This window comes from Podarcis pityusensis, assembly GCF_964106645.2.
Source record: "Podarcis pityusensis genome assembly, chromosome: 5".
Taxonomy (NCBI): domain Eukaryota; kingdom Metazoa; phylum Chordata; class Lepidosauria; order Squamata; family Lacertidae; genus Podarcis; species Podarcis pityusensis.
Genome location: NC_138032.1, coordinates 73,706,976 through 73,734,160, shown reverse-complemented (window position 1 = coordinate 73,734,160; position 27,185 = coordinate 73,706,976). Strand labels below are relative to the sequence as shown.

At 39.9% G+C, this 27,185-nt stretch overlaps 1 protein-coding gene across 4 annotated transcripts in view; it reads right to left on the bottom strand.

The window, feature by feature from the left end:
* The window catches only part of JMJD1C (jumonji domain containing 1C), a 116,185-nt gene that overhangs the window by 7,749 nt on the left and 81,251 nt on the right, over window positions 1–27,185 (bottom strand). For 3 of the 4 annotated variants that reach the window (XM_081004852.1, XM_081004849.1, XM_081004851.1), the window contains 15 exons: window positions 23,713–23,818; window positions 21,831–21,955; window positions 20,861–21,004; window positions 20,582–20,768; window positions 18,806–20,481; window positions 17,393–17,565; window positions 14,938–17,105; window positions 11,952–12,153; window positions 9,730–9,944; window positions 8,866–9,018; window positions 8,249–8,338; window positions 6,899–7,026; window positions 6,487–6,700; window positions 3,443–3,657; window positions 643–921 (listed from right to left, as the gene is read on the bottom strand). In XM_081004852.1, coding sequence (XP_080860978.1) covers window positions 643–921; window positions 3,443–3,657; window positions 6,487–6,700; window positions 6,899–7,026; window positions 8,249–8,338; window positions 8,866–9,018; window positions 9,730–9,944; window positions 11,952–12,153; window positions 14,938–17,105; window positions 17,393–17,565; window positions 18,806–20,481; window positions 20,582–20,768; window positions 20,861–21,004; window positions 21,831–21,955; window positions 23,713–23,719 — 5,976 coding nt within the window. In that variant the 5' untranslated portion in view covers window positions 23,720–23,818. The remainder of the gene's footprint in view (window positions 1–642; window positions 922–3,442; window positions 3,658–6,486; window positions 6,701–6,898; window positions 7,027–8,248; window positions 8,339–8,865; window positions 9,019–9,729; window positions 9,945–11,951; window positions 12,154–14,937; window positions 17,106–17,392; window positions 17,566–18,805; window positions 20,482–20,581; window positions 20,769–20,860; window positions 21,005–21,830; window positions 21,956–23,712; window positions 23,819–27,185) is intronic. The other variant, XM_081004850.1, reaches the window with a different exon arrangement.

Genomic DNA, 27,185 nt, shown 5'->3' with positions numbered 1-27,185 from the left:
CACTTTAACTGGTCCATAATTCTCAGTATTTAATATGTTCTTGGCCTTAACCTACGCTTAAAATTTTGTTAATGCGTTAAGTTTTAACTTCAAGACTGGCATTAAAATGATAATACATTGAGCTATGTGGCTGGTCACTTTTGTCAGCAGAGACCAAGAACTCTCTCCAATAGTACATCCCTGCTACTGCTGTGGGTTATAGTTCTTTCCCCTTCCGTTATAGCTAAAATACTGTTCTGAAGACTATTTCATGACAAGGAAGTATTGCAAAATTTACATGAGGTGCCATGTTGGTAATATTGCATAATCCTTATCGTCCTTTCTCCCAGTTAGTCTGGAATAGCCTTCAAGATAAAATGAGGCATCTGTGTTACATATATAATGTGTTACATATATAACGAGGCAAGTGGCAGTTAGTGAGGGACTCTGGCTGAAGCGTTAGGAAGTGGTAATCCTTAGGCCACATTTGGCTGCATCCACTGACAAATGGATTCTCTTCATTTAAACTCGATAACCCTCATGGTCCCTTCCAACTCTACAATTCTATGAATCTATGAAATCCAACAACAGATCTAAAATTAAGGTGCAAGCATGCTGTCTCATAAGCCCCTTTCTAGGTGCTGAAGGGCATTTTAAACATACCTTTCCTTGCTTCCAACAATCCTTGAAAAGTTTCCAGTTGTTGCTGTTTTTATGATCACTGAGCCACAAAATGTGTTTATCACAGAGCCATGAATGTGGAACATCACTGAACAATGTGCTGCAATCATCTGTAATAATTTTTCGCTCATCCTTTGGCTCATCCTTCACTTCAGATTTTACATTTATCTTTGGTGTTCTATTTGGTGGAATCTTGTTTTCTACAACTGAAGCAATTATGTCCTCAAGAATGTTTGGCATCGTCCTTCCACCTTTGCTACTCTATTGGAAAAATAAAATGAGGACTTAAGCAATATTGAACTTGTCAGGAGGAAACCTTTCATCATCAGACCATAGAAGAGATGCTAACCTAATAATAATCAATAGTGCAATCAAACTGAAAACTACAATAACACTGGGCAACCATTTTTTACTTTTTGAATGTTGATTTCTACAACTGATTTAGGGTATTTTTGCACTGCTGAATCAGGAAATGGCATCCGTTTCTCTCCATCAGGTCAGGTTTACTGTAAACTGAATGGTGGGCATTGATAAAGGTAAGTACACGTAAATTGCATGTTGCTTCACCATTTTTCAAACTTCAGGGCTTGAACTTCCGTCTCTTGGAACTCCTGGAATGCTCAGTGGCAGGCAGGTCTCTCTTCAGAATCCAACAGTAGTCAGCCATCATGACTGCGTCCCAGAGACCCTGATACCTGGTCTCCATCTCTTTCATGTCCTGATGGAATCTCTCCCCCTGCTCGTCACTCATTGAACCCAGGTTCTCAGGAAACCGGTCCATATGTGAAAATAGGTAGTGCATCGACGCTCATGTTGCAGCCCAAGTTTCTGAAAGCAGTCAGCATGTTGTTGACAAGTTCTGTGTAGTTTCTGGCCTTATTGTTGCCAAGAAAGTTCTTCAGTACCAGAACAAATGCCTTCCACGCTTCCAGTTCCACTTCGTTCATTGAGTTTCCGAACTCTGGATCTCTGATGAGCTGACGGATATGAGGACCGTCAAAGATGCCAGCTTTCAACTTCTCCATGGTCAATCCTGAAAAAGCCTGGCACAAGTAAGTGAAGCAGTCACCATCCTTGTCCAGAGCCTTGGTGAACTGTTTGATTAAGCCGAGCTTGATGTGCAGCGGTGGGAAGAGTATTCTGTCTCTGTCCACCAGAGGGTCGTTGATGATGTTCCTTTTTTTGCAAGGCACCAATTCCTCCCGCACAGGCCAGTCCTTCTTCGTGTAATGCTGAGCGCGGTCCCTACTATCCCACATGCACAGACAACATGGGTACTTGGTGAAGCCAGACTGTTGTCCCAACAAAAAGTTCACCATCTTCAGGTCAACACAAATAAACCACTTATGCTGATCATAACCAATTTTCTCCAGCACATACTTCACCGCTTCATAGTTCTCCTTCAGTGTACGCGAGTGAGCCAGGGGTATAGAGGCAAACTGGTTGCCGTTGTGTAGCAGAACACATTTCAGTGATCGCTTGCTGCTGTCAATGAACAGTCTCCAATCTTTGGGTTCGTACTGTGGCATTCCAAGCTTGAGCAGAAGCTGCGCAATATCTGCACAGTACACCAAGTCCTTCTCTTCCGAGAAAAAACGGAAGTACTCTTGATGCCTGTTGCGGAAGAAGCTGATGCAAGCACTGTCAGAGAGGAGGTTTTTTTCCTTCAATCTGGATGCCAACAGTTCGGCATAGTCCTTTGACAAGCTGAGGTCGCGAACTAGATCATTCAACTCCTTTTGGGAAAATGGATGTGGAGCATCATCTTCAAGAACCACTTCTTTTTCTTCATGTCCTTCAACACTGGAGGCATCTTCGTCACTAATGTCAGGAAGTTCTCTGAAGACAGGCACTGGAATTTCATCACAATGAGCTACAGGACGACGTGCTGATTGAAGATCAGGATTAACTTAGTTTTGATGCTTTGCCTCACCAATTTATGGAAGATTTCGAGGTTTTATGACTTCAAACTGATCCCTTTTCGATATAATCACCCAGAACTATCGGACCTGAATACTTCTTGTCATTAAAATAATCATTTCCAATCAAAACAATTATTCGACATGGCATTTTACCCCCACCAACTTCTTCTAAAATGCTCCACACAAGCGTATATGTGAACAAAAATGTAAAAAAATGACATGTGGCCATAGCTCAAAAACTTGACCTGATTGAGCAAAACCAATGTGATTTTTGGATTCAGTGCATCAGATTCATCCTAAATCAACTGAAAAAACGCAGACAACAAATTTGTTGTTGACCAGTGTAATATATTATATTCTCATTCATTAAAAAGTGATCTTCTGATAACAAACTGATACAAACCCCTCTGATTTTTACACAAACAATAAAGGACAATGAGATTGCAGGAGTTTAACTCTTTAGTGAATTGCTTGTGTAATATTTACATGCATAGACAAAGCCTTAAAATGTTGTTAATAAGTTTGAACTTTAACTAAGTTAGTTCATAACTAAACTTTTTAAGGGAAACCATGGCAGCCTGAGATCCAGAGAATTGCATAACTAACTCCACATGTCCAAGGAACCTTTGGACTCATGAAAAACAGCTCCCTTGTTCTGCAGTGAGGAAAAAAATTCAAGAGCAGTTAATGATAATTCCAAATAATAGCATTGGACATGCCCAGGCCCTTAGGTATACAATTTCATTCTATGACGAATATCATACAGTGAAAGCAGTTCCATTTAGACATTGCTCTCTAAGCTATATTTAACCCTTCTCACTCAAGAACATTTGGAGCAAGGCATTTGGTAGCAAACTCACTGCAGTTCCTGTAGAATAAACGGGTGCAAAAGCAATGCCAGCATCTGTAGAGCCGAGGCGCAGTTTTCCAGCAGTAGTGGTGAGCAAGTCTCGTAACGTTGAGCCCTGCTCGCTATTTTGAGACAAAGGAGTTGGCATCTTGTAGTTAAGAGATTCTGAACTCTCTTGGTCCTGTTCTTCCTTTGTATGCTTTCCAAGAGGGCAGTCTTTGTTTTCTAAAATAAAAAGGATTAATCTTACATAATTGTGTCATGATACAACAAGAATAATACTAGCTGCCTATGATTCACAATGGCAACAATCTACTTGTAGTGCTTATTGCTTTATTTTGGGGGGTATTGGGTTGTTTTTGTTTTTATTTTGATTGTGTATTTCATGTTTTTATGTTGTGATTTTATCCTGTGAACTGCCCTGAGGCCTGTGGGTATAGGGTGGTAGACAAATTTAATAAATAATAGTAATATTCCCCTGAACACATGGGGGTTAATTAAATCTTCCAAATTAGACCCTACGTAACTATGTAAATAGCATTTGTGACTGTTGAGTGTCCTGTCATAAATGACAAATATGGTAAATAAAAAAAGGCTGGAAACACATGTCATCGGAATATGGTTTTCCTATCATATTCAAGAAATTGTTTAGTTTGATGCCTCCAGAAGGTGCCAACACACAAGACTGGAAAATATGGAATTTCCATTGCTTTTTATATTATGAAAAATAGCAAACTGTGAATGATGACATAGATCAATCATTTACAAGACCAGTTCAGACACAATGGGAACCCACAGTTTTCTGCAATGTGAATTAGTTGTGACAAGCCTTGGTCTTAGGAATTTTCTCCTCCCCTTCACTTTTCCATGTCAGAACAGATGGCCAGATACACCCACTTTTGGTTTAAAAGTAATCAAAGTCCCCTGGAGGTGTCAGAAGAACTATGATTTGAGGAAAAAGCTGGAATGAGACCACAATATGATCCTGGCCTGTTCTTACTAACCATAGCTTAGCAAACTGTAGTTCCTTGAGTTCACACATCATAAGGAACCAAAGATAGTTTCAAAGTGGAAGCAAAGATTTCTAGTCTCCTCCTTACAGGTATGACAGAGCAGGAGGAGAAGTATGCAAGTCTGGGGGCCATTCACATACTGGGGTAACAAGGTTTTCATATGAATCTGACCCTAGTGTTTTGGGAATCCAGTAAGAAATATAACCCCCCCCCCCCAAAAAAAAAAATAATCTCATTTTTTGTGAAAAAATAACACTAATAGTAGTCTGGTGAGTCTGAAAAATCATAAAAGAAATAAATTACTTTTATTTTCTGGCAAGCTGTTGCGTCCAATCTCAAAACGCTAAAGTAATTTATAGTTATATTGAATGATACTGAACTTCATGGCCAACACTCTTTCAACCACTGACTTCAGCGGACATAAATGTGCCTGTGTGCTGGATTGTGGTTCAAATATATAAATGTGCTGGAAGAATTCATATTCACCACAGCCTCTTCTATGCCCCTAGGCATCCTTCTGTATTTAACATTTTCTGGTTACAGATGGCATTTCTTGCTCACAGACCAGAACAAGGAGGGCATTGAACGAGGGCTGAAGAAAAGAGGCATATGATGTGGCTTCTGATGTGGCTAGGTTTTTTGTGATAATATTTCACAGGGGATATTCACTACCCTCTCCCAGGACTCCTGAGAAAACACCACCTAGCTCTGCTGTTCCTTAGAAGTAGCATTGTATTACTACTGCTAATATTTAAACAAAATGTATATACTGCTTGATAGTAAACAAAACCTCTGAGCGGTTTTAAGAAACAATCTGTAAAAGGAGAGAGGGACCAAATAAGGCGGCTGAAGTGGAAAGCCTGTTCAGGCGTTTGCAGAGCTACATAGTAAACAAATACTTTGTCTTAATGAAACACTAAAGCTTCACTCCTTCACTCCTCACCCTCCCCAGTTCCTCTTCTTGCAGTATATCCAAGCATTATTCGACTTCTGTTGTATTTATATTGTAACCACACTGTCAATATAAAAGTTGTAAACATGAATGTATGAACAAGCAGCCGAACCATATTGGTTGGTCTTTTTGCTGCAGACTCATTCACAGCTCCTCTGGAGTAATGTGTCATTCAGTCTACAGAAATCAAGGCAAAGCCCTCCAGTACTGCCTCGTTCCACGAGATTACTGGAAGTCTGAATCACCTTTCTTTTTATTCTAGAAGGACCATTTGTTCCTTCCTATCCTCTTCATTCCTGACCATGCCACATACATTTTTCTTAACATGGAAAGTTTACACAACGATAAACTTAATGATAATGTAGGTCCCTATAAGGATAATTAACGATAAACTGGGTAATCTTGAAAAACACCTGTCATTTTGGAAATCTAACGTGTAAAGGAGGTCTATTCTGCGGCAGCCTGCTTGCACAACAGCCACCCATCCCACTAGCATAGAAGTCGAGAACCTGTTGCCCCCAGATGTTGTTGGGCTATTGCTCCCATTGTTCCTGATCACTAGCCACACTTGCTGCGTCTGATGGAAATGGCCGTCCAATAATATCTGGAGGGTGACCGGTTCTCCACTCCTGTACTAGGAGAAATCTTGTGCAGCACAACAGCTGAATGCAATGGGAGTCCTATTCTTGTCAGAGGGCAGAGGGCCTTCTAGGTAGTGGTGCCCAAACTGTGGGATGCCCTCCCATCAGATGTCAAGGAGATGAGTAACTATATAACCTTTAGAAGACATCTGAAGGCAGCCCAGTGTAGGGAAATTTGTCAAGGTTTAATGTTTTATTATGTTTTTATATGTTGGAAGCCACCCAGAGTGGCTGGGGCAACCCAGTCAGATGGGTGGGGTACAAATAAGTTGTTGCTGTTGTCAAAGCTGTTGTGCAACTGCCTAACACAACCCGTTATTGTTACTGGTGACAGTTAAGCTTGTGTGCTATTGCTTGAACAAAATTAAGATTCTCAAACTTCTTGTGCTAATGTTATATGGGATCTCACCCGCAATCTGCTTTCTAATCAACATATCCCATTATTTACCTTTCTTTTCTTCCCTGGCCTTTTGCTCTGCTAGATCTGCCAACCAGTGCAGTGGTGACTGGGATTCAGGAGGAGTTAACTTGCTGTCTGTGCTCACGTCACTTCCTGGGCTTGTATTACCATTTGTCTCAGATTTCTGAGATGCCTTCTGCTGTTGCAACTCAGGTATGCACAGAGAAATTTTATTACTGTGATTAAGGACGTTCTGCAAAATCTGTAGGACACAACAATTCAATTAAGCACTTTGCATATGATAAAACAGTAATTACTTTAAGACCCTAATGCAGCATATGTAAACTATGCTTTAGTGATGCACAGTTAAGCAGCACTGAAAGTCAATAGCATATGCATCTTAAAAGTGCCATAACAAATATTAACAAAATTATATTTGATCACTAAGCTGTGGCCTTACCTGAGATACACCATTCATTGAAGGGAACTTGCCAGGTTGTAAATTCTGTTTGCTGGCACACTGGCAATGGGCTCTAATCTCATGTTTCTCTCTAAGATTATGCATTGCTTCAAGAAGTTCCATTAATACTATAAAATATTAAGAAAACAATGAATTATACAGTTTTGAAGCTGACCACCTCAAACTTCATCTGCATCTGCACACCAAAGAGAATAGACACCAACCCTTAGAACCAGTTCCACCTTTGCCAACGCATTTCAGAATTTTACCCCAAAATAAACAGCAAAATTCTGACACTAGCTATCTTCAACATGACTTTTTAGATATGTCATTTAAAAAAAAAAAAAAATCTGTTACATGGTTAAGTGCCATTTTTATTACGTAGGGTAAGCTGCAGAATTTGAGGGACACAAACAAGAGGGATACTTAGTGGGGAAAGGCAGAGAAGGGCATGACACATGAATAGACAAGAGATCATAAAGCATGACCATCATTAAAACAACATTTCCTGTACACTGCAACCTTTAAAAGCAATGCTGGCCTGCCGCTTCTTGTTTTTTCTGTGTTGCTTTCCCACTCTAGACAGAGGGCAGCTGCACATTTTATACAGCAGTGATCACTTGCTGCAGGTACGTTGATTGTTTACATAAATAATCCAATTAAACACACAATAAAATCAAAATGTATTTAAAATTCACCAAGAACCATCACTAGCTAATCAAAGAAACAAAAAAGCATTTCCAGTTAAACTCATTAAAACCAGGAGGACCCTAGGTGCTCATTCTATACCAAGTTAGCCAATGTAGATGTAGATGTTGTTGGGCTAAAACTTCCATTATCTTTGAAAACTGACCAAGCTAGCTTAGGCTGTCCAGAGGTGTAGTCCAGCAACATCTGGAGGGCATCAGGTTGTCTACTCCTGGTCTGTACCATGAACTCTGATGAAGTAAAAGGTCTTGATCTCTTTCCTAAAATCCTGCAAAAAGCTTTTGAACAAATCTATACTTTACACTTCTGCTATGTGGAACACTGATGTAACCATCATTCCAATCAGGCCTCAGCCTTCGCTGATCTATAAAAGTTTATAAACTATGACCAGGAACAAAACAAGTTATAATTTTATACTTAAAATTCTGATCTCCGCTACGGCCTGGCTTACAAATGAGTGCCTTTTCAGATGAAGGCTTGACAGTAGCCTGCAGAAGGCACATTTCCTTCTGAGGCTCAAGCACACTGTGAAATACCTTCCATCTTAGGAAAAGAGACACAATACCTCTGAGGCTGCAGCGCTAGCTATGAATCCTGAAATGCAGTACCAATATTCATTGATACAAAAGCTTATGATCTTACCTGTTCCAGGAATGATCTGGGTTGGCATTAAATGTTTGTGATCATGAGGCTGCCCTTTCACACATTTCATCCAGGCGTACAATTCTTTATCTGTGAAGGCATTAACAGTTTACATCAGGGGTCAGCAACCTTTTTCAGCCGTGGGCCGGTCCACTGTCCCTCAGACTTTGTGGTGGGCCAGACTATATTTTTTGGGGGGGAGGGAAATGAATGAATTCCTATGCCCCACAAATAACCCAGAGATGCATTTTAAATAAAAGGGCGCATTCTACTCATGTAAAAACACGCTGATTCCCCGACTGTCCGCGGGCCTGATTGAGAAGGCAATTGGGTCGCATCCAGCCTCTGGGCCTTAGGTTGCCTACCCCTGGTTTACATCATAGAATCAATTACAATTTTTTATTAACTTCAATTAAACACAGTAATTTTAGATCAGCCTTCCAAACATGCAACCTACCGTCATAAGAGCGGTGGTTTTGCACAAAGCTGAATACACTTGTGGTGATTTTACTTTGTATCCAGTTTTTGTGATTAAATAGAAACTAACCTAAAACTTCAAACAAGCAGTTCTAAAATGTTTAACTATTATCTTTAGTTCTTACAAAAAGTGCACTGACCTCTAGAACTCTTCCTTTCCTTAGCCTTATAGCAATCTAAGCAGACCACAAATCCACATTTTTGGCAGACCCAGTGAATGTTAAACAGAGTGGCTTCACATGCATCACACATTTCACGGACTCCTCTGACTGCTCTCTTCCAAGCTATTTTGGCTGGAATACAGAGTAAACAGAAGACCAAGTACTGAAATTTAAAGGCAAACAACTGCAAAATTATAGCACATAAATGAAATTTCAGCTGAAAACCTGTTTGATTTAGGGTGTCCTTCCCCAACTTGGTGCCCTCCAGACTGCAACTCTCATCATCCAGGACCACTGACCATGCTTCCTGGGGCTGATGGGACTCATAGTACAAACCCTGTGGAGGATACTAGCTCAGGGAAGACTGATTTGCAAAGTACATTTGCCCCACACTTTGATTCTTTTGTATAGTTTTGCACTTTTTAATAAAAGTGCGTTCATTTCCAAAGAGCCAATAAAGATACAGTTGAGACAACCCATAATTACAAAACATCATATTAAATACTTTTTTTTTACAAAAGAAAAGAAAAGTTATGGAACAAATCAAGCTAGCAAGGCTGTTGTTGCATTGGGAATGGAACCCATGCTAATTTTATTTACTAAATTTATATCCCGCCCTTCCCACTTACCAACTACGGTAAGTTTGGGGTAGCCCACCTTGTTCATGTCTTGGTAATTTATCCCAATACATTTCTGTATCCCCCTGTGCCACTTCAACAGTACAATAAAATAACATTTTGATGCAATAGGGAAATTCCCAAGGAAGAACACGATGGATGAGCCACATTAAAAAGCAGCGACTAACTTTTGAGCAGAGTTATTCAGAAAAAGTTGGATACTTACCATCCTTTTTGACCCAGGACATGGCTGTTTTCTCAGATGTCACTAACTGACAAAATTTGTCACCTATGTGGTCTAAGATGTATTTGCAAGTTTCTAGGTCAATTTCATCATCATCATAATTATCATGTGTCCATAAACTCATTGCTTCATCATCATACTGATCGGGAGAAGAAAAGCCATCAATCCTAACCACTCCATTCTTACTAAAAGAAAGCCTACAAAACAAAATACACAACTTACATAGGTATCAAAATCATGATCAATTTAAACTGTATTTCGATGTTAACTGTGTGTCAAACATGTTATGGTTGGCTAATGTCCAATGTTTCTGAAAGGCAGCATGTATATATCTGTCTCGGTTCTCTCCCTGAACCATTTTGTTGGCAGAGACAGACAAGGTACTGCTGGAAAGCTAAGAGGGAGATGGTGGTATTAGTGTATCATTGGAGAATCTGCAGTTGAAATATAGATTACCTGTTTCTGCTTTATATACCTTATATACATTGATGCCACATATAAAACAATAATTTCATATAATAATTTAATTATTAATCTGCACCCGAACATGAGAAGTTTGTTACATAATGGTATTTTTTCACTATTCAATCTACTCAATCTGCTGAAAATCAACATGATATGACTACTAGAAAGCTTTTCAACGTTTCTATTAGTAGAATATGTGTTTGGCATAGAATGTAATGATATAAATGCAATAACAACAACAAAAATAATTCCACAAAACCACAGGGATTAATTTGCAGGTCACACCCCATTTTGTTTTTCTTTCCTTCATCACTTGGGAACATAGTCGCTGGCTACAACCTTACATTCATTCTTACCTCAGGCTACTGTCTCCTTCCTCTCTTCCCTTCAGTCTTATTCAGTTGTAGCTCATCCTTGTGGTTGTGAAAAGGGAAAAAGTATTGCCTTTATGACATCAGAAACCGCTACTCCAATCCCTAGTCATCTCTTTGCCTCTGTCCTTCAGTTACTAGTAGGCATGTACATCTGTTCTGGTGATTGGCTCAATGGTTGCTGATGTCACAAAGGCCCTGCTTTTTTCTCTGTGGAGCTCCTTGTAAAGGTTCCTTTTCAGGTTCTCTCCTGTTGAAAAGCTGAATGTTTTCCACAGTCTCTCACTTTCTCCTTATACATACCAGTCCCATAAATATGACTTTTGTGTGGCAGGAATGAAGCCTACTACACAAAGGTAGAGTCACCTCAGCTGCTTCACCCATTTTTGCCTTTGGCCGCCCTGCACCAAGAACAGAGCATGCTGCATAATATGTATGAGTACATTATTATTAGATTCAAAGATCTGAGAAGTGGCCTATAGTTCAAAATCACAAACCTGTTAAGCCGAAGGCCTTGGATTTAAAATAAAGGATTCAATATTTTTTTAAAACCGCCTCCACCAAAACCTGCTGCTGTTGTGCAAGAGAAGCTCCAACTGAGCTTACACAAAGAAAAATATTTCATAGAATCACAGAGTTGGAAGAGACTCCAAGGTTCATCTAGTCCAACTTCCTGCAATGCAGGAATCTCAGCTACAGCATCCATGACAGATGGCCAGCCAATCTCCAAGGAAGGAAAGCGCACAACCTCATCAGGGAGTCCGTTCCGCCCATTTACACCAGGGGTAGTGAAAGTGGTGCATTCCAGATGTTGTGGACTCCCATCAGCCCTAACGATGGATTATGCTGTCCAGGGCTGATGGGTGTTGGAGTCCAGCAACATCTAGACCCAGAAATGTGCAATAGTGTCAGAGGCAGTGTTTTGATAATGTAAGAGTTCTATAAGTACCAGGCTTTAGCAAAGTAAGAAAAAGGAAGCAGGGTCCTCTTCATCAGCTTGGTTGATAGATCAGATCCATTTCTTTCTCCTCTCCCTGAGCTGCTTCCACTCAAGTAGGCCATGACAAGAACATCAAAACTTTAAGAACTGGTGCCTGAGATTGCTGCCTCCCCACCACTTGTTGCAAACCTGCTGGTAGGTACTGCATTGTTTGCAACTGATCCTACGTAAGGCACTCTGGGAGCTTTTTAACTGAAGAGTTAGGTAAAAAAGTGACTATCCACAATTTCAAAAGCATTTCTAGTTTGTATGCATCACTGCATCAGCATGTTTCAAAGTGCACCTCTTCAAAGCGTAATGGCGTTGCTACCATAGAAGTGTGGAAATAAAACTTGGTTTCTCAAAAAGAAAAAAAGTTTTTCACTTACCGACGAAAGTAGTAGAATCTACAAAACACTGGTGAGTGAGCTGATTCTTCTCCTTTCTTGCTTCTTACAAGTCTACATTCTCTGCATTTTTGCAAATTGGGCCCGATTTCGTAACAAGAGTCATCCTGCAAAAAGGATTCTCCCGTCTGTTTCAACTTCTTTACTTTACGCCAGTCTTTTAATACTGAACGAGGTATGCCAGCTGCAAAAATGACAACTTCTTTAGTAAAAGGAAAGACAATGTAATCAGGACTTAATATTTAGAGTTTAACAGAAGCTGTAGTGGGAGTTAGTATTATTATTTATTGCCTTTATTAATCACTTACTACAAAAATGTTTCAAAGCAACTTACAATTATAAAAGAATATATACGTGATACAAAATTTAAAATACATTTTAAAAAAATTGAGTAAAAGTGTTTATATTGCAATAAAAAGGATGAATCCATGTATGTTAATTTATACAAAAGTGTTTGAAAATAGGTGGGGGCGGATGGGAGAATTCACACTTTTTTATTCAAGCTATTTTTGTTTTTTATCAATTACCAATTTTATTATCAATTTGCCCCATATTTTACAGGAGAATGGATGATAACCCATTCATTTTGTCAGTACAACCACTAAGGCAGTATAATTTCAAACACATCTTATCTGTGACTCTGCTTCTGTGAACTACTATGGTTACCTACACGATGAATTTATTTATTTATCTTGTTAAGACCAGTAGTATAAAAAAAGGAAAGTATTTTCGAAAGAACAAAGTAAAATCTTTTACACATCTCCTTTCCAAAAATTCAGAAAAATGGGATTGCAAACATTTAATACATTTATTGGCCTCAGTGCAAAAGTATTTCCTGTGGATTGTATATGGACAGTAATGTACAATACAAATGAAACATTTTAGTTTAGTTTGTTTTCAAACACTTACATCCCTTCTTTTTTCTACCATAGAACCCAAGGTGGCACATCTATTTAGGCACTAACTAGACTCAGAACCAGCTACGCTTCAAACAAGGTGGTGGTCTCATGTCCCTTATATCCTGGCTATGATTTCAGTCTTTAAAACAGTACTCACAAAAGACTATCAGCCAATCATGATAGGAAATTTAAAAAAACTGCAGCCTGGTAGCAAGCACATTTTCTTGAATCTTGTGACACTTTACATTTTTCAAGTGTGTAAGGTCTGACTTGCACTAATGCTAAGCCATGGTTTGTTCATTCAAAGGGTGACTTGTCTGGACATTTGATCCAAGTCTAGCAGATAGCAAAGCTATCTACAAAGCCAGTTTGTAGAGGAAAAATATTCATTTGCAGGCATGGTTTGAATTCAAACTGCACCGGGAAGCGAACTACTTCTAAGGGCTTGCTGTCAGCACTGATCAAGGAGCCCCACTTGCCAAGAAACACTGAAGAACACACTTTAGATTCACAACTGTTTCTTTGTGGTTGTCACTTTTTGCCTCATATGACATTGGGTGTGGGGCAGGCTGACACGGTTTGGGAAAACAGCCTCGTGAGCCAATTTAGGACCCCTGCCAGGCCTAATTAGGCCCACAGGCCAGACACTCCCAAACACTGCCTTAACACTAACACAAACGGCTACATTAACATTGATATAGGTCACATGGTTCTTTGTGCCACTGATTTTTCTTCACATTATTTTAGTCTGACGCATCGTTGCCTGCCTTTGGGAGTAGAAAGTGCTATGCAACCTAGTTACGCTCTGCAGTGATTTCTGTTGCTGAGGTAGTACTTTATGGAGCTACTGTGATCATAAATTCCTGCAGTGCGCACATAGCTTGTTTTCTACTGGTTCATGTAGTATAGTTTCCCCGTACAATTATGTGAGGGAAATAAGAAAATGCAGAATATATGGCTAAGGATTATTTTGTTGAACCAGCCCACAGACATAAAGAGGAAGCACACATCTGTTCATCTGCTAACTCCTAAAGCAACTGTGCATTGCAAAAAGTAATTTTAGAATCTAGACAGAAACAGTGTGGTCCATATCACATGCTCAATCCTAGATTATTATTGAGTGTGAAAATGATAACCAATTCAACTGAAGTGCATGTGCACAGAGTGGAAAAGAAATACATAAAAGGAATAGTTCTTCACAGCAACAGGAGATGAAGAATCTTTAGAAAGGGAAGCAGCTGGTAGCAACAGGGAGACAGGAAAAGCATAGGCACAGAGAGAAAGAGAGAGAGAGAGAGAGAGAGAGAGAGAGAGAGAGAGAGAGATGCTTTGGAAGAAGTAAACGGGCATGAGTCAGAAAGTAGCTTCAGGGATTGGAATTGTGTAGCAAGTACTGATCAGTAAAAAATAACAGTTCAAAAATGGGGTAATACACAGCTGCTTACAATAACAATTTGTATAAACCTCTAAGTTGTAACACTTAGGAATATTAGGTAAACTGAAGTGTCCCTTTTATAGCATTTATACAATTTCAGCACTGTTTTGTTGCAGTCCTAAAATTACTTGTGAATAGTAATTTTAAATAGTATCATTGTAAATAGTAAAACTGACAACAATGTTACAGTACAGCCAAAATGAGTCAGTTCTGATCAGTGGCCTGAGTCTTTTAACACATGCAGAATACAGGGATAAGATCCCTAACTGGTGAGAGTTTCTGTCTCTGTGCTGGAAACCCCTCTACACCATGATGGTGACCATTACAGACTCAGTCCATCATGTGTCGGTTTGGGAGTGTTGCGGGGTTATACTGAAGGGACGGAGCTACACTAAAGCATTCCCACAGCCTCGCCACACATTCAGAATGAATGTCTGAAGAAAGCATAGCGGACAGCAGAACTGTACAATACACATATACAGATGCATAATTTAGATAGGTTTCAAAATTCAAGCTTTTCCTGGTATTGGGTGGTTTTTTTAAAAAAAAAGTATAAAAGACACACAATCCTGACTGCAATAAAAAAACAACTAATGTTCTTACATTCCAATTTGTATGCTAACTATATACTTACAATTGCTGCTGCTGCTCTGTAACTTCAATTTGCTTTTTTCTTTGGCACTTCTGCTAAGAACACCATTTGGCTTTATTTCTTCCTCTGCATCGCCTTTTTTCTTTTGCAAATCATTCTGTTTCTTTTTGTAAGTTGGCTTAGGCTGCCGCTTAGTCCTTTGCTCTGATTTGCTCTCACTTTCATCAGAATCTCCACTTTCAGAGCCAGATTCATACGTTCTTTTCGTTTTTCGCCTTGTCTGTTTCTCTTCTTTCGCAAGCTTTTCCCCCAGCATTTTACAATCTATATTATTTTGCAAATCATTTGACGTAGAAGCTATTAAGTTAACAGTACATGGCTTAATGATTTCTGAGACACTGTTCCCCGAATTCTCTTTTTTATTAGTATTTTTATCTTCTTCCGAATGTCTTGTGAGCCAAGCTTTTTTCAGCTTTGTGTGGTAGTTCCCTTGACTCGTCTGGGATACTTGCCCATTGCCTACAGTATTTGCTTTGTTTATTGTACCAGAGATGACAGTACTGTCTAGGGAAACGGAGGCTGGATATATTGGATTTTTCGCAGCAGTCAACTCTGTATCACTGGCACTGCTACTTTTAAACTGAGCAGCAGCCAATGCTGCCTTGTGCTTTTTCAAGTGAATAAAATCAGATGGCCCAGAGAATCCAGAGCTGGCCTGAAGAACACTTTCCGTTTTGCTGCAGGCTAATGTAACTGGAGCTGCGGTGCTCAGGCCACATTCTTGTATGTGTGCCACTTCCTGGTTTATGGCTGTGGAGGCAGTACTCTCTACTGACGTGCAAGCTAAAGCTGCATTGGACAAACAGTAAGTCACTTCTGAACTGCCCATGATTGGAACGCAAGTAGTAGCCACAGATGCTGTTACATCCGTTTTGGTGCTGCATAGTGTCGTCGTAGTCGGTGTGACAGAACTGGGAACAGTGCCCTGGGAGGCAGCTGGCAAGCTCTTTTCATACTGGGCATGAATTGTGTCTGAGTTCACGGTCGGCATAACTATTCTTCCAGTCTCTCTGGCTTCCGCTGGTTTGGGACAATCGGTTTGGTTTATCCCCATCAGCGATCTTTCAACAACTCGCTCTTTCGGAGCTGTCTGCACGACAGATACTGTATCATACTTTGTACGTGAAGGTGGACGTACAATGACAGAAGCTGTGGCAGAAGGCAATTTCCTCTCTATGTGCCATTCCATTTTGTCATTATTTGGAATATTATTATTTTTCCACATATCTGTAAATTTTTGCTCCAAAGCACTTTTGTAAACATTTTGTGCTTCCTTCGGCTCAGGTACTAAAGTTGGTGGCTTCTGTAATTCGTGGATTTTGCTACCAGCATTAACTGGCTGCACTGGAGTTAAGGTTGGAGGAGAAAGGCTATTGTAACTTCCTTCCTTCCTCTCCAAACTGTGATGGACTGGAGGGTGAAACACCGGTGCCCTGTGCAAAGCGGGCATTGTTCGGAGTGTACTTGAGGATGAAACAGACAACTGAGTAGGACTTCTGGAGTCATTTCTGAAAGAATTTGCTGAATTAGAGGTCGCTTGCTGTGAAAACTGCTCTGTTATCTTGCCTATTGAGCTTTCAGACTCTGGTGGGTGTTTAATCAAAGGTGGTGGTTTTGAAAGAGATGTAGTGAAAGAAGTGAGTGACTGAGCAGAAGCTGTTGAAGGACAACTGCTCTGTTTATCGGCACACATACCTGAAACCTCTTTGGAGGAGTATGTTCGTGGTGGTTCGTTGACCACGCTGTTAGACAAAGTGGTAAAATAGTTGCTTTGTGGCAAGTTCTGTGGTACAGAATGCTTCATCTTGTAGAGTTCTGAATCTTTCTCATGTTTCACTCCATGGCTTTTGGGGCTAGAGGATGATAATGGCAATATTCTGGAATATGATTCCCTTTCACCCTCAAGTGCCTTGATTTTAGCAGTAAAAGGAGCAACCTCAATACTTTCTTGAAGTATCCTCCTGTGCTCTTCTTTATACTTGCTTAGCCTCTCGCCTGTCTCTTGAAGTGACCTTTGCAGTGGGTCTACAAAGTGTCTTTGCAAATGGCCCTCTTTTGCGGTCTGTGATCTGTTATGCTCTACATCTGACTTTGCTGGAGTAGCTGCAACTGAACGTAAAGGTTCAAAAATTCCTTTCCTTTCCAATTCTCTGTATAAAGACACAGAAAGCAGAACTGAAATAAATCTGTTTCACATCAATGCATTAATACGCTAAACAAGAAATATGCCATACAAATGTGAAAGTGATAGTAATAATATATTCATCCTTAATATACTTTTCACATTCCTGTTGGTCATCCTTTGAGTGTGATATGTGATGCAAAGTTTCCAGAGACTTAAAGCTAAATACAAAAAGCAAACAAGTAAACCATCCTCACTCTTTCATCAGCATTATCTTACCTCTTGTGTTTAGAAATTTAAACAAAGCAAACTTACTCTTTATGATGATCCGCTATACTTTTTGACAATGGAGGACTAGAGTGTGTCGTCAATTTAAGTGGCCGATGTGGTTCTGCACTGGATGGTCTTACAGGTATGTGGCTCATTAACCCAAGACCGTCAGCTGAGGTCACAGGGGTGGGCTGGTGTAACCAAGGACTAGGAGTATTCTGTTAACAGCAACAAAACCAGACTTTATAGTTACTACTGGAACCTAAACATAAGCATAACTCCATTTTATCAAAACCCTAGGGTGCCAAACTGTTTTTCTGTGCTAGCATTGTTTAAGGTATAAGTGACACAATTAAATTATTGCGGCTATCCTATTTTTTAATAAGGATTCAAAATAGATGAAAAAATATGCAGTTTATTCTGAAGCAAGGTAAAATGTTAAATTTAACTAAAAAGAAAAGCATACCAAATGACTAGGAGAAAAATCTGTGGTCAGCATCTTCTAAAAGTAAACTGAAATATCACCCATGGCCCATTTTTGGAACACAATTCCCAGCCAAAGTTATACCATCTTCCATGCCACACTTACTACAAAATACAGTATGAAACATCTTCAATAGCAATAGATTCAATAATGGGTTAGTTAACTAGCTAGAAAAGACTCGTGCAGATGCAATGCTAATGATATCATGATTAGGAGCCTGGAAGCTTGCCATGTTCTTTCCCAGCCCCCTTTCTCTGGTTAGAATTAGTATGGTGCAGTATTAAGTCTGCACTGGTACTAAGAAAGGTTTGAAAACCAACCACGGGCCCCGGTTTAAAAGCTAGCAATTAGTTACCACTGCTGCAAATGTAATGTTGCACCTTAGTTAACAACAGAAAGGGAGAGAAGGAGAAAGAATACATGAGCCTGTGGCATGCTTCCAATCTCCTAATCATGGCTAGGAGACTGCTATTACTGCATCTGTATCGGGCCTCCATCCTATTATAGCATATTACATTCTGCCGCTAAGATACTACAGTAATGGGTGAAAGAAATCTTTCTACAAAGCTAAGGACATTTGAGTCTTTGAATTTCAGTTTTAAGTATCCCCACATTCTGTAAGCTTCTACAACAATGACTCTTATTTTTAAGAAAGAGAAAACCCTATAAATCCAGATTTCTCTTTTTTAAAACAACAACCCTAAAGTGCTTCCCAACCTCTCACCAGAAAGCAGAATTTAAGCACAAATATAAGTGTTGCACTCAGTCACCCAACTCTAATAATATACATAATACAATACTATGGCATGTTTCATTTCCCCCTCCCCTCTTGAATCAAAGCCTGATTACAAAGCAGCAATTATTTAAATTTGTTAAGGCAATTATAAAGCACTATAAACAGATTACACACCACATCAAGTTATCATATGATATTATCCCAATGTATAATAAACTGGGGATTGAGCATGACTTACCCTTCTTAGAGGAGCCTCGGTATTAACAGAAGCTTCAGAATGGACCCATTTAGATGAAGGTATTCCAAGTCCTGAGTATGCATGTGTTCCGTTGGGATACTGCCAAATAATTGGATAAAGTCCCAGGTGATTATATGTAGCAGAAGGGTGAGCTTGCCCAAGAAGATGTGGTGACTGGTGCTGTAGCATCTGTTGCTGTTGCTGGTGTGCTAATGCCAAATGGCTTAAGCTGCTAGCATGAGCAGTCTCTAGTCGTGGATGGCCTCCCAACAGAGAGGCTGTAGGCACTCCAGGTAACACTGCAGGAAGTAGATGCGGGTGATGAACAGAATGGTGAGATGTACTACTAAGAGGATGTGTATTAATAGCAGACAAAGGAGTTTGGTTTGAGGACCCAGCTAACAAATGGGATGCACCAGTTAATGCGGGGTGATGAGTGTTTGGATTTAAACAAGTTCTATGAGAAGTGGAATGAGGAGGATAGTTATGTTGATGTAAATAGGGTGATATATGGTTAGTTCCCGTTTCTTGTCCAATAAGAGCGGGATCTCTGTAAACTGTGAAATGTTCATTCTTGTCAATGATAAGAGGACTTTTAGTAGCTTCTATTGAACTAACTCTAGCTGGAACTGGATGAAAGCTAGACCTAGGCAAATCATGTTCAGTTTTAATTGCTGACCTTGTTACTCCAGTAACATGGCTGTTCTGGTAATTAACCTTAGACTTCACAGTGTCGGGAGATTGGGCGTGTTTATATTTAACTTCAGGTGAAGAATTTGACTTGATTTTAGGGGTTTCAATCAGTGGGCCAGCTTTTGACTTCACTACATCAGAGACTGGACTTTGTTTACGTACTCTGCCCTCTTCTGCTATGGAAATGACAGTTAAAGATGAAACAGAGCCATACGGAACTTTTTCAGAATTATGATGTTCATTTGCTGATGTACTTTTCACAACTTTTGGTTGTATCAAATCCATTTTGTTGGCATTATTAATCCAGTTTTCATCAGTTTCCAGCTTTCTCACTTCCAGAAAGCTTGAATTTGTAAACAGATGTTTTGTATCACTACCCGGAGGCTCCATTTTCTGCCGAGTTTGCAAACCAAAAGTATTTGATATGTTTTCCTGGGCCTCAAAAGTTGAACTGTTTTCAATATTTATATCAATACAACCTTTTGGTGTAGGGCAACTGGGCACAAACTGCTCATTCGGTAAGAGCTCCCTGGGTTGTTGCTTTTCTATACTGCACTCTTGAATGCATACATCATTCGCATTCCTATCATAAACTGTTGGCTGCTCAGCTTGATGGAGTGAAATTTCTTGCAGCTCCAAGTCAGCTGACTCTGGCCTATCGGTTTCTTGATGTTTTTTATCTTCCTGTATCTCGTGCCAGGGTGACTGGCTGTCTATTAGTGTTTGTTCCTCTATACCATCACCGCTCTGGGATTTTCCTTCTTTCCCATTTATCTTTGAAGTGTTCTTGCTTTTCAATTCGTTCTCTGAATTCTGCTCCGACGAAGAATCTGTCAGTCTTTTGTTTGAATTTTCTGAGTCACTGCTCTCAGAATAGTCTGAAGTGTTGTCTATCCGCTGCCTCTTCATACCGAGTTTCTTTTCATCATCTTCTGGTTTTCTTCTTTTGGAAATAAAGTGTTTGCTTTTATTTTTGGAATTTTCTGTAGAAATAAATAAATAAATAAATAAATAAATAAATATTCCTTTGTTTAGTACTGTGTTGAAGAAGAATTGTTCCAACCCTCTGAAAAATGTTTATACCTCCTTGACTGATATAGTCGTATTTTTCCTCTTTTGTCTTTTCTTCATCAGGCACACTGCTATCAGAGCCTTTCCTTTTATGTGGACGAGCATTCCGCTGCTGGTGATGTGAATTTTGCTTAGGTGCTGCACTCTGGGAATTCATTGCTGGCCTGGGACTATTTGCCTGTGCCCGGGTATAGTGGCCCTAAATAAAAAGAGCAATACAGTTGTAATTCATTAATACAAGATAGTTAACAAAGTAAATGGCAATGTAATTTAAAATCAAAATATATCTACGTGGGCTGTGTTGCTGTTCTGGTTGGAACGAGACCTGCGTCGTGATGTAATGCCAATATTTTCACCTTTCAACAAAGAGTGAACAACATCATCTAGAAAGGTCATCTGAACCATAGAGGGATCCACATTTTGTGGTTCTAAAACCTGGTTAATTTTGAAAAACAAAAAAAGGGAATCAATTCTTATTTATATATTCCATATGAATGCCAGCTGCAAATACAAAATTTATGTTCTAACTTGAAACAACTTTTTTGGCACAAAACTTCAAAAGGAATGCAGAAGTGGCATCCCTTCATATTGAAGGTGGAAAAAATACATGTTAACATGTTTTATAAGAACAATGCCAACGTTCCAGCTTTGGTCCCCAAACTGAAAATCCTTCAAATTTTTTTAAACTGGTCAAACAAGAATAAAGCATATAGAATGAAGATTTTTTTTCAGCTTCAGAGGGAAAGGAGTATGAGTGATTAATGATAACTATAAGCCAACGCTAACTGAAAATAGGACAAAATGTTATATTGGCCATTACTTCTATCCCACCATTTCATTATCTTGGGGAGCTCAATTAAGGAAAATAGATCTTCTGAATACTGAGCAAAGATCTCACCCCCCCCCCACAGCTCCATTTTATTTCTGCATTTATGCCCTGAAAATATTAAAGACTACTGCAAAATGCATTCTGGTTTCCTTTGTTCCATGTAGGCATTTATAGCCACTTTATCATCTGACAGCACTTTTTAAAAACAACAACAATGAATCCTTACAGACATGATTCCCTTCATCCACATTTTATTTATTTTACTGGTCAGGTAATAACCGAATAAGCAGATTTAAGTTTTTAAAACTAGAAATGATTGTGTGAACTCATATGGGTTAAGTAATATTTTAAAATAACTCAATTTTAGGCCAACAGTTCCAAAGCCATGACAAACCTATTTATGTTTAAGACAAACATGGAAGAAATAGTTACCTGATCATTCATAACAATCATAGTGCGAGTGAATAGATCATGATGAGTTATTATACCAGTGAACCACTGGGTGGCAGAGTCCTGTCTGTATACTCTCACTCTATAGCCGTTTAAGGAATATGGTCCTTCGAAAATAAAAATAAAAATAGCTTTTGAGAATTATTGCAATAATTTTCCAATCCATGGCTTGGTTTTAAAAGCGCATGCAGCACAGATGTTATCTTACATTGTAACCCACCCCACCCCCAAAAACCCAACTTCCATTATGCCTTTAAGTCTACTGCATACTTCTCCTTGGATACAGAGGCATTTTTATGATCAAGCAAGCCTAACTTCTTGAACAGAACCTCCACAGCAGCTGTTTGCATGCCCAAATGCTTCTGGAGTAGAAACAATGTAGTTCTTGAAGTTTTGGGTTTCACAGCTGCCAATAGCTTCCCAAAAGTGACCACAGAACTCTGCAGCCTCTGCAGTAGTTCAAAAAAATCATTCAGCAGCCTTTTCTCCTTCCCAAGGCTACTGTGCAATAACAAGCATTAATTTATAAAACCCAGCAGATGAAACTTGCATTTAAATCACATAGTAACCAACAAACAACTTCCTATTTTAAAATACTACAAATTTTTAAAAGGGGGGGGGGGGGGCTTTGTGAACAAAATATCCTAAAATTGGATATTGGTTATACTGAAAACTGGTTGGGAAATACCATGGCTATTACCCACAAGTCATAATGCATAAATAGTCTAAGAAGGAAATCTTTAGTCTGCTTATTTTAACATTTTAGACATTTCTGCATTAAAGTTTTGTTCCTATGCTCCCTGTTTGTTGCTTTAGCACTGAGCTGTTAGTGTGGAAGAAGTTCTGTGAAAAAGATCATACTGACATTACACCTCAGGTGGCACACATTTGCCACTAGGTCTAGCCCTATGATCCTGCCAACCTAGCAGTTTGAAAGCACGTCAAAGTGCAAGTAGATAAATAGGTACCGCTCTGGCGGGAAGGTAAACGGCGTTTCCATGTGCTGCTGTGGTTCGCCAGAAGCGGCTTAGTCATGCTGGCCACATGACGCGAAAGCTGTACGCCGGCTCCCTCGGCCAATAAAGCGAGATGAGTGCCGCAACCCCAGAGTTGTCTGCAACTGGACCTAACGGTAAGGGGTCCCTTTACCTTGCCCTATGAATGTTCTTATCTATGCATGAAAAAATATTAGTACAGATCCAGTAGAAGTATGGGTGCATTGTGAATTGCCGCTAAAACCATACTGCCTTCGTGTCTTGCTGGTGGGCTTCCGAGAAGCATCTGGAATTGTGAGAAACAAGATGGGCTAGACAGACGTTGGATCAGATCCAGCAGGACTCCTTATATTCTTACTGTGGGAATCAAATCCACTGAAAAAGCATTTCCAGTCCCTGCAGAATATTACTTGCTGACACCCTTTGTTTGCCTGGAAAATGTACCATTAATGCAGCATAATATTACATGTATTTACATTTAATACATAAACTTGGGTCACAGACTCAGAAGATGTCAGTCATGTCCTTTTCATTATGTCAGCTCCAAGGACTTAACCTCAAACTGTTTTTTAAATTCACTACTCACAAGTGGTTTAAGTGAAAAGAAATAATTCATAATACATGCGATTACACCTGATTTTTAAAAGCATCCCCCCTCAACACAAAAAACCAAATAAATCATGGCTAATGGCCATGATACTAATCACCATATACTAAACAACAGTTTCTGAAATATGAACATACTTCCATTTAATAAATTTTGAAACAAATCCACATTTCTACTTACAGTATAATTTTTCCTCCAATCATGTTTCAGTATTAATTTTCATGGGACCTAATTAGAAGAAAAAAATATTTCTCAAAATTACCTTGCATAAAAATCTCTTGCACCTTTTGTTCCTTTACCCAGATTTTTACTTCCTCCTGAAGCTGTGGGTTGTCCCTGAGAACTGGGTTTAAACTGTCTACGTCGTCCTAAAGCAGAAATTAAGAAGAACCCTATGTTATACACATTTAGTATTTTATGAAGTTTATTTCCTTCAATCCAACAATTTGTTGAAACCTATGTATTCTGAAGAACACAACCGCAGACCAGTGACAGAAGTTGTCCCAAATGCTCGATTCCCCCCTCCATTAAGGACCCAGATCCAATATGTTGCCAAATAAATAAATGGCTTTAAATACTTCTCTATTCCATGCATGTTTTCAATAGCACCAAATCAGTCCACTTTAATTCTTGGATCAAAAAAATCTGTAAGTTAAGACTACAATACCTCAATAAAACTACTGTCAAATTCTGTACTTGGACAATCTCTTTATTAGGCCAACCAAAATGTAACAAAATAGTACAAGCTTTTAAGTTTTCCAAAACACTTCATCAAGCTACATGGTGAACAGGGCAATATGGGGGAGAGAGGGCAGCTTGTGGTTGGTGTTGAAGCCATGGGGTCTGCATCTGGTGGCAGTCTTGAAACATAATAACGGAGAAGACAGAAAAAAATACAAATGAATCTATGCAGCTATTGAGTTGCACCAAGGTCTGCTGGGAACAAGAAGCAGAACAATGGCTGATTTACCATCTCTGAAACTCTCTCCAACCTTAGATGAAACACATAGGCTTCCACACATAAGGATGGAAAGATTTTCAGAAATTAGGAATCAATCGTTGCTATGCCTCTTATTCCCAGCAGGAAAAGCTCCATAAAGAGCTTCATTTGCACGTGGGCTACCCAGTTCCCATTCCATCTCAAGATTGATCAGATGAAGATTCCATGGCTTCAATGTCGTAATTGTTGTCATCTCACTTCTGCCAACTGCTCTGTTAACTTTCTAGCCTGGTCAAGAATTTTAGGAGCGTGCAAAAGCTTGCACACCCTTTTGCTATATTTTGGTTGGCTTAATAAAAGGCATTGTACTAATATGGATAATGAAAATCGTATGGGTCAACATAGCTACCTTCATCTTTTGTGTGACTAATAAAACTAATGCTGCCTTATAAACTAGCATATTGAACTTTAAATACATTTTGATTTACACACCAACTGGAGTTTGGATGCTCTAAAACCCAAAATTCAGCCACTCCTCCATTAATACAACAAAATGAAACAAAGAGATGACATTGCTGAATCTGAACAAGTGCATTTGTATACACTTCTTTTGTTACACAATTTATACCGTGTGGGTGGATTCTGAAGAATTATCCCAGTAAGATTATTTTAAAACACTGTTAAATAATGCTTTTCTTATCTGTGAATTTCAAAGACAAGTAAAAAATCTATACTGAGTGGTCAATGACTATGATTAGACAAAGGCTGAATTATATTCACGAAATGCAAGAAAAGAATATAAAAGACGGCTGCTTATTTACATACAAGAGGACTCTCTACTGAAGGAATCCCCCCCCCCAACTATTGTATTTCAATAGCATGAAGTACAATGGTGGACCTATTACTGCATTTCTCAGGGGTTGCCTGTGAAGGCCTTCTTGGGTGCCCCAGAATGAACTGCAATTCCCTGATCTCCAGTTTTAATTTAAAAAGAGGTTTCTAGCATTTATTGAACCCGAGATATGAGGCAGAACATACAGACACAGTTCTTCTCAATTTTTTTTGTGATAAATTATACAGCTCCACCATTTCACTGTTTTACTTTGCCGCCCACCACATGGAAAAAACTCCCACCCCACCAGAAAATAATCCTGTGGACTCCCAAGTGTATGAGAGAGGAAGATGGTGCACTTAGGCAAGAGAGGGATAGATGCACATGTGTGTGTGTGTGTGTGAGAGAGGGGGGGGTATAAACTATCTAGTCTGCATGTTATGTGCGGTTTGAGTGATGGGGGAGAGATGGATAGGTGAAGTGTATGTATGAATGTTAGAAAGGTGCATGTATGTCTGTGGTCTGTGAGCAGTGACTGTGTGTATGTATGCAAGAGTGTGAGTGTGGTGTAGCCACCTTGTATATTCTTCATAGTACTGCTGGAACGCTCAATAGTGTGTGCATATGTGATATACGGGACGTGGGTAGCGCTGTGGTCTAAACCACTGAGCCTAGGGCTTGCTGATCAGAAGATAGGCGGTTTGAATCCCTGCGACGGGGGTGAGCTCCCGTTATTCGGTCCCAGCTCCTGCCAACCTAGCAGTTCGAAAGCACGTCAAAGTGCAAGTAGATAAATAGGTACCACTCCAGCAGGAAGGTAAACGGCATTTCCATGCGCTGCTCTGGTTTCGCCAGAAGTGGCTTAGTCATGCTGGCCACATGACCTGGAAAAACTGTCTGCAGACAAACGTTGGCTCCCTCAGCCAGTAAAGCGAGATGAGCGCCGAAACCCCAGAGTTGTTTGCGACTGGACTTAACTGTCAGGGGTCCTTTACCTTTTTATGTGATAGATACACAGATATATCCTGTGTGATTTCTACAGTCAGGAGCAGCAGGACATAGCTGCCTCCCAATAAGCCTAAGGTTGTCTATGGCAGAAGTAGGAGGGAAGAAGCAATGACAGCACTCTCTTTAATTTTGTGTTGGCCACCACCACCCCCCAATCTACTTTCCTAGCGTAAGCCACCAGATTCTCCATCCGGAGATCTTACAGTGCAACTGCATCAGGAGTTGGGAAGATGGCTTGCACGAGTTTGTGCACTAAATGATTGCACAGATCCTGAATGACATGCTCGTGCCAGGCTTTCCTCACCCCGGTACTTGAAGGTGGTAAAGCTGTGGACATCGAATTTGTGTCATCATTCATTAAGGAGTTTGCCGTCCCAAGTGAAGTCGGAAGAGCAGTTTCTGGGATCGTGCTAGGTTGCTGGTCTGTTATTCCTTCAGGAGTCAGATTCATTTGATTAGTTCCCAGTGCATTCATGGTTCTCATTTGCAGATGGAGCCTAAGGCTGGGTGGCTGGCTGACCTTGCACTTGGGGCTGCAGTGGCGCTTGCTGGAACTGGTTGCCATAGGGCAGGCCAAGAGCTGTGTAGGCTTACTGCATGGAACTGGGGTCAATGGGGTTCAGGTTTCTCAAAGAAGGAGTCATTGCCTGTCCTGTCCCAGAGGCAATAGAATTCTGGATCCCATGAACTGGGGATCTAAGGAGTGGTTGCTAGTTTCTCTTGTCACTGGCATTTTTCAGTGGAAGACACACAGGACAATCTTGTCACGTACAATTCATGCTCCCCCATGGCAGCCATTTTCTGACTGGTGCCCACAGCACTTTCTCAAAATTCAAGCACCGTACAGGCAATGCCCAGTTGGCAAGGGGGTTGCATTCTAGGTCATTGCATGCTTCTGTGAAATCATACATTGAAAAAGCCTGCAAACATCCTGCCCCACCCCCTTTTGTGATGT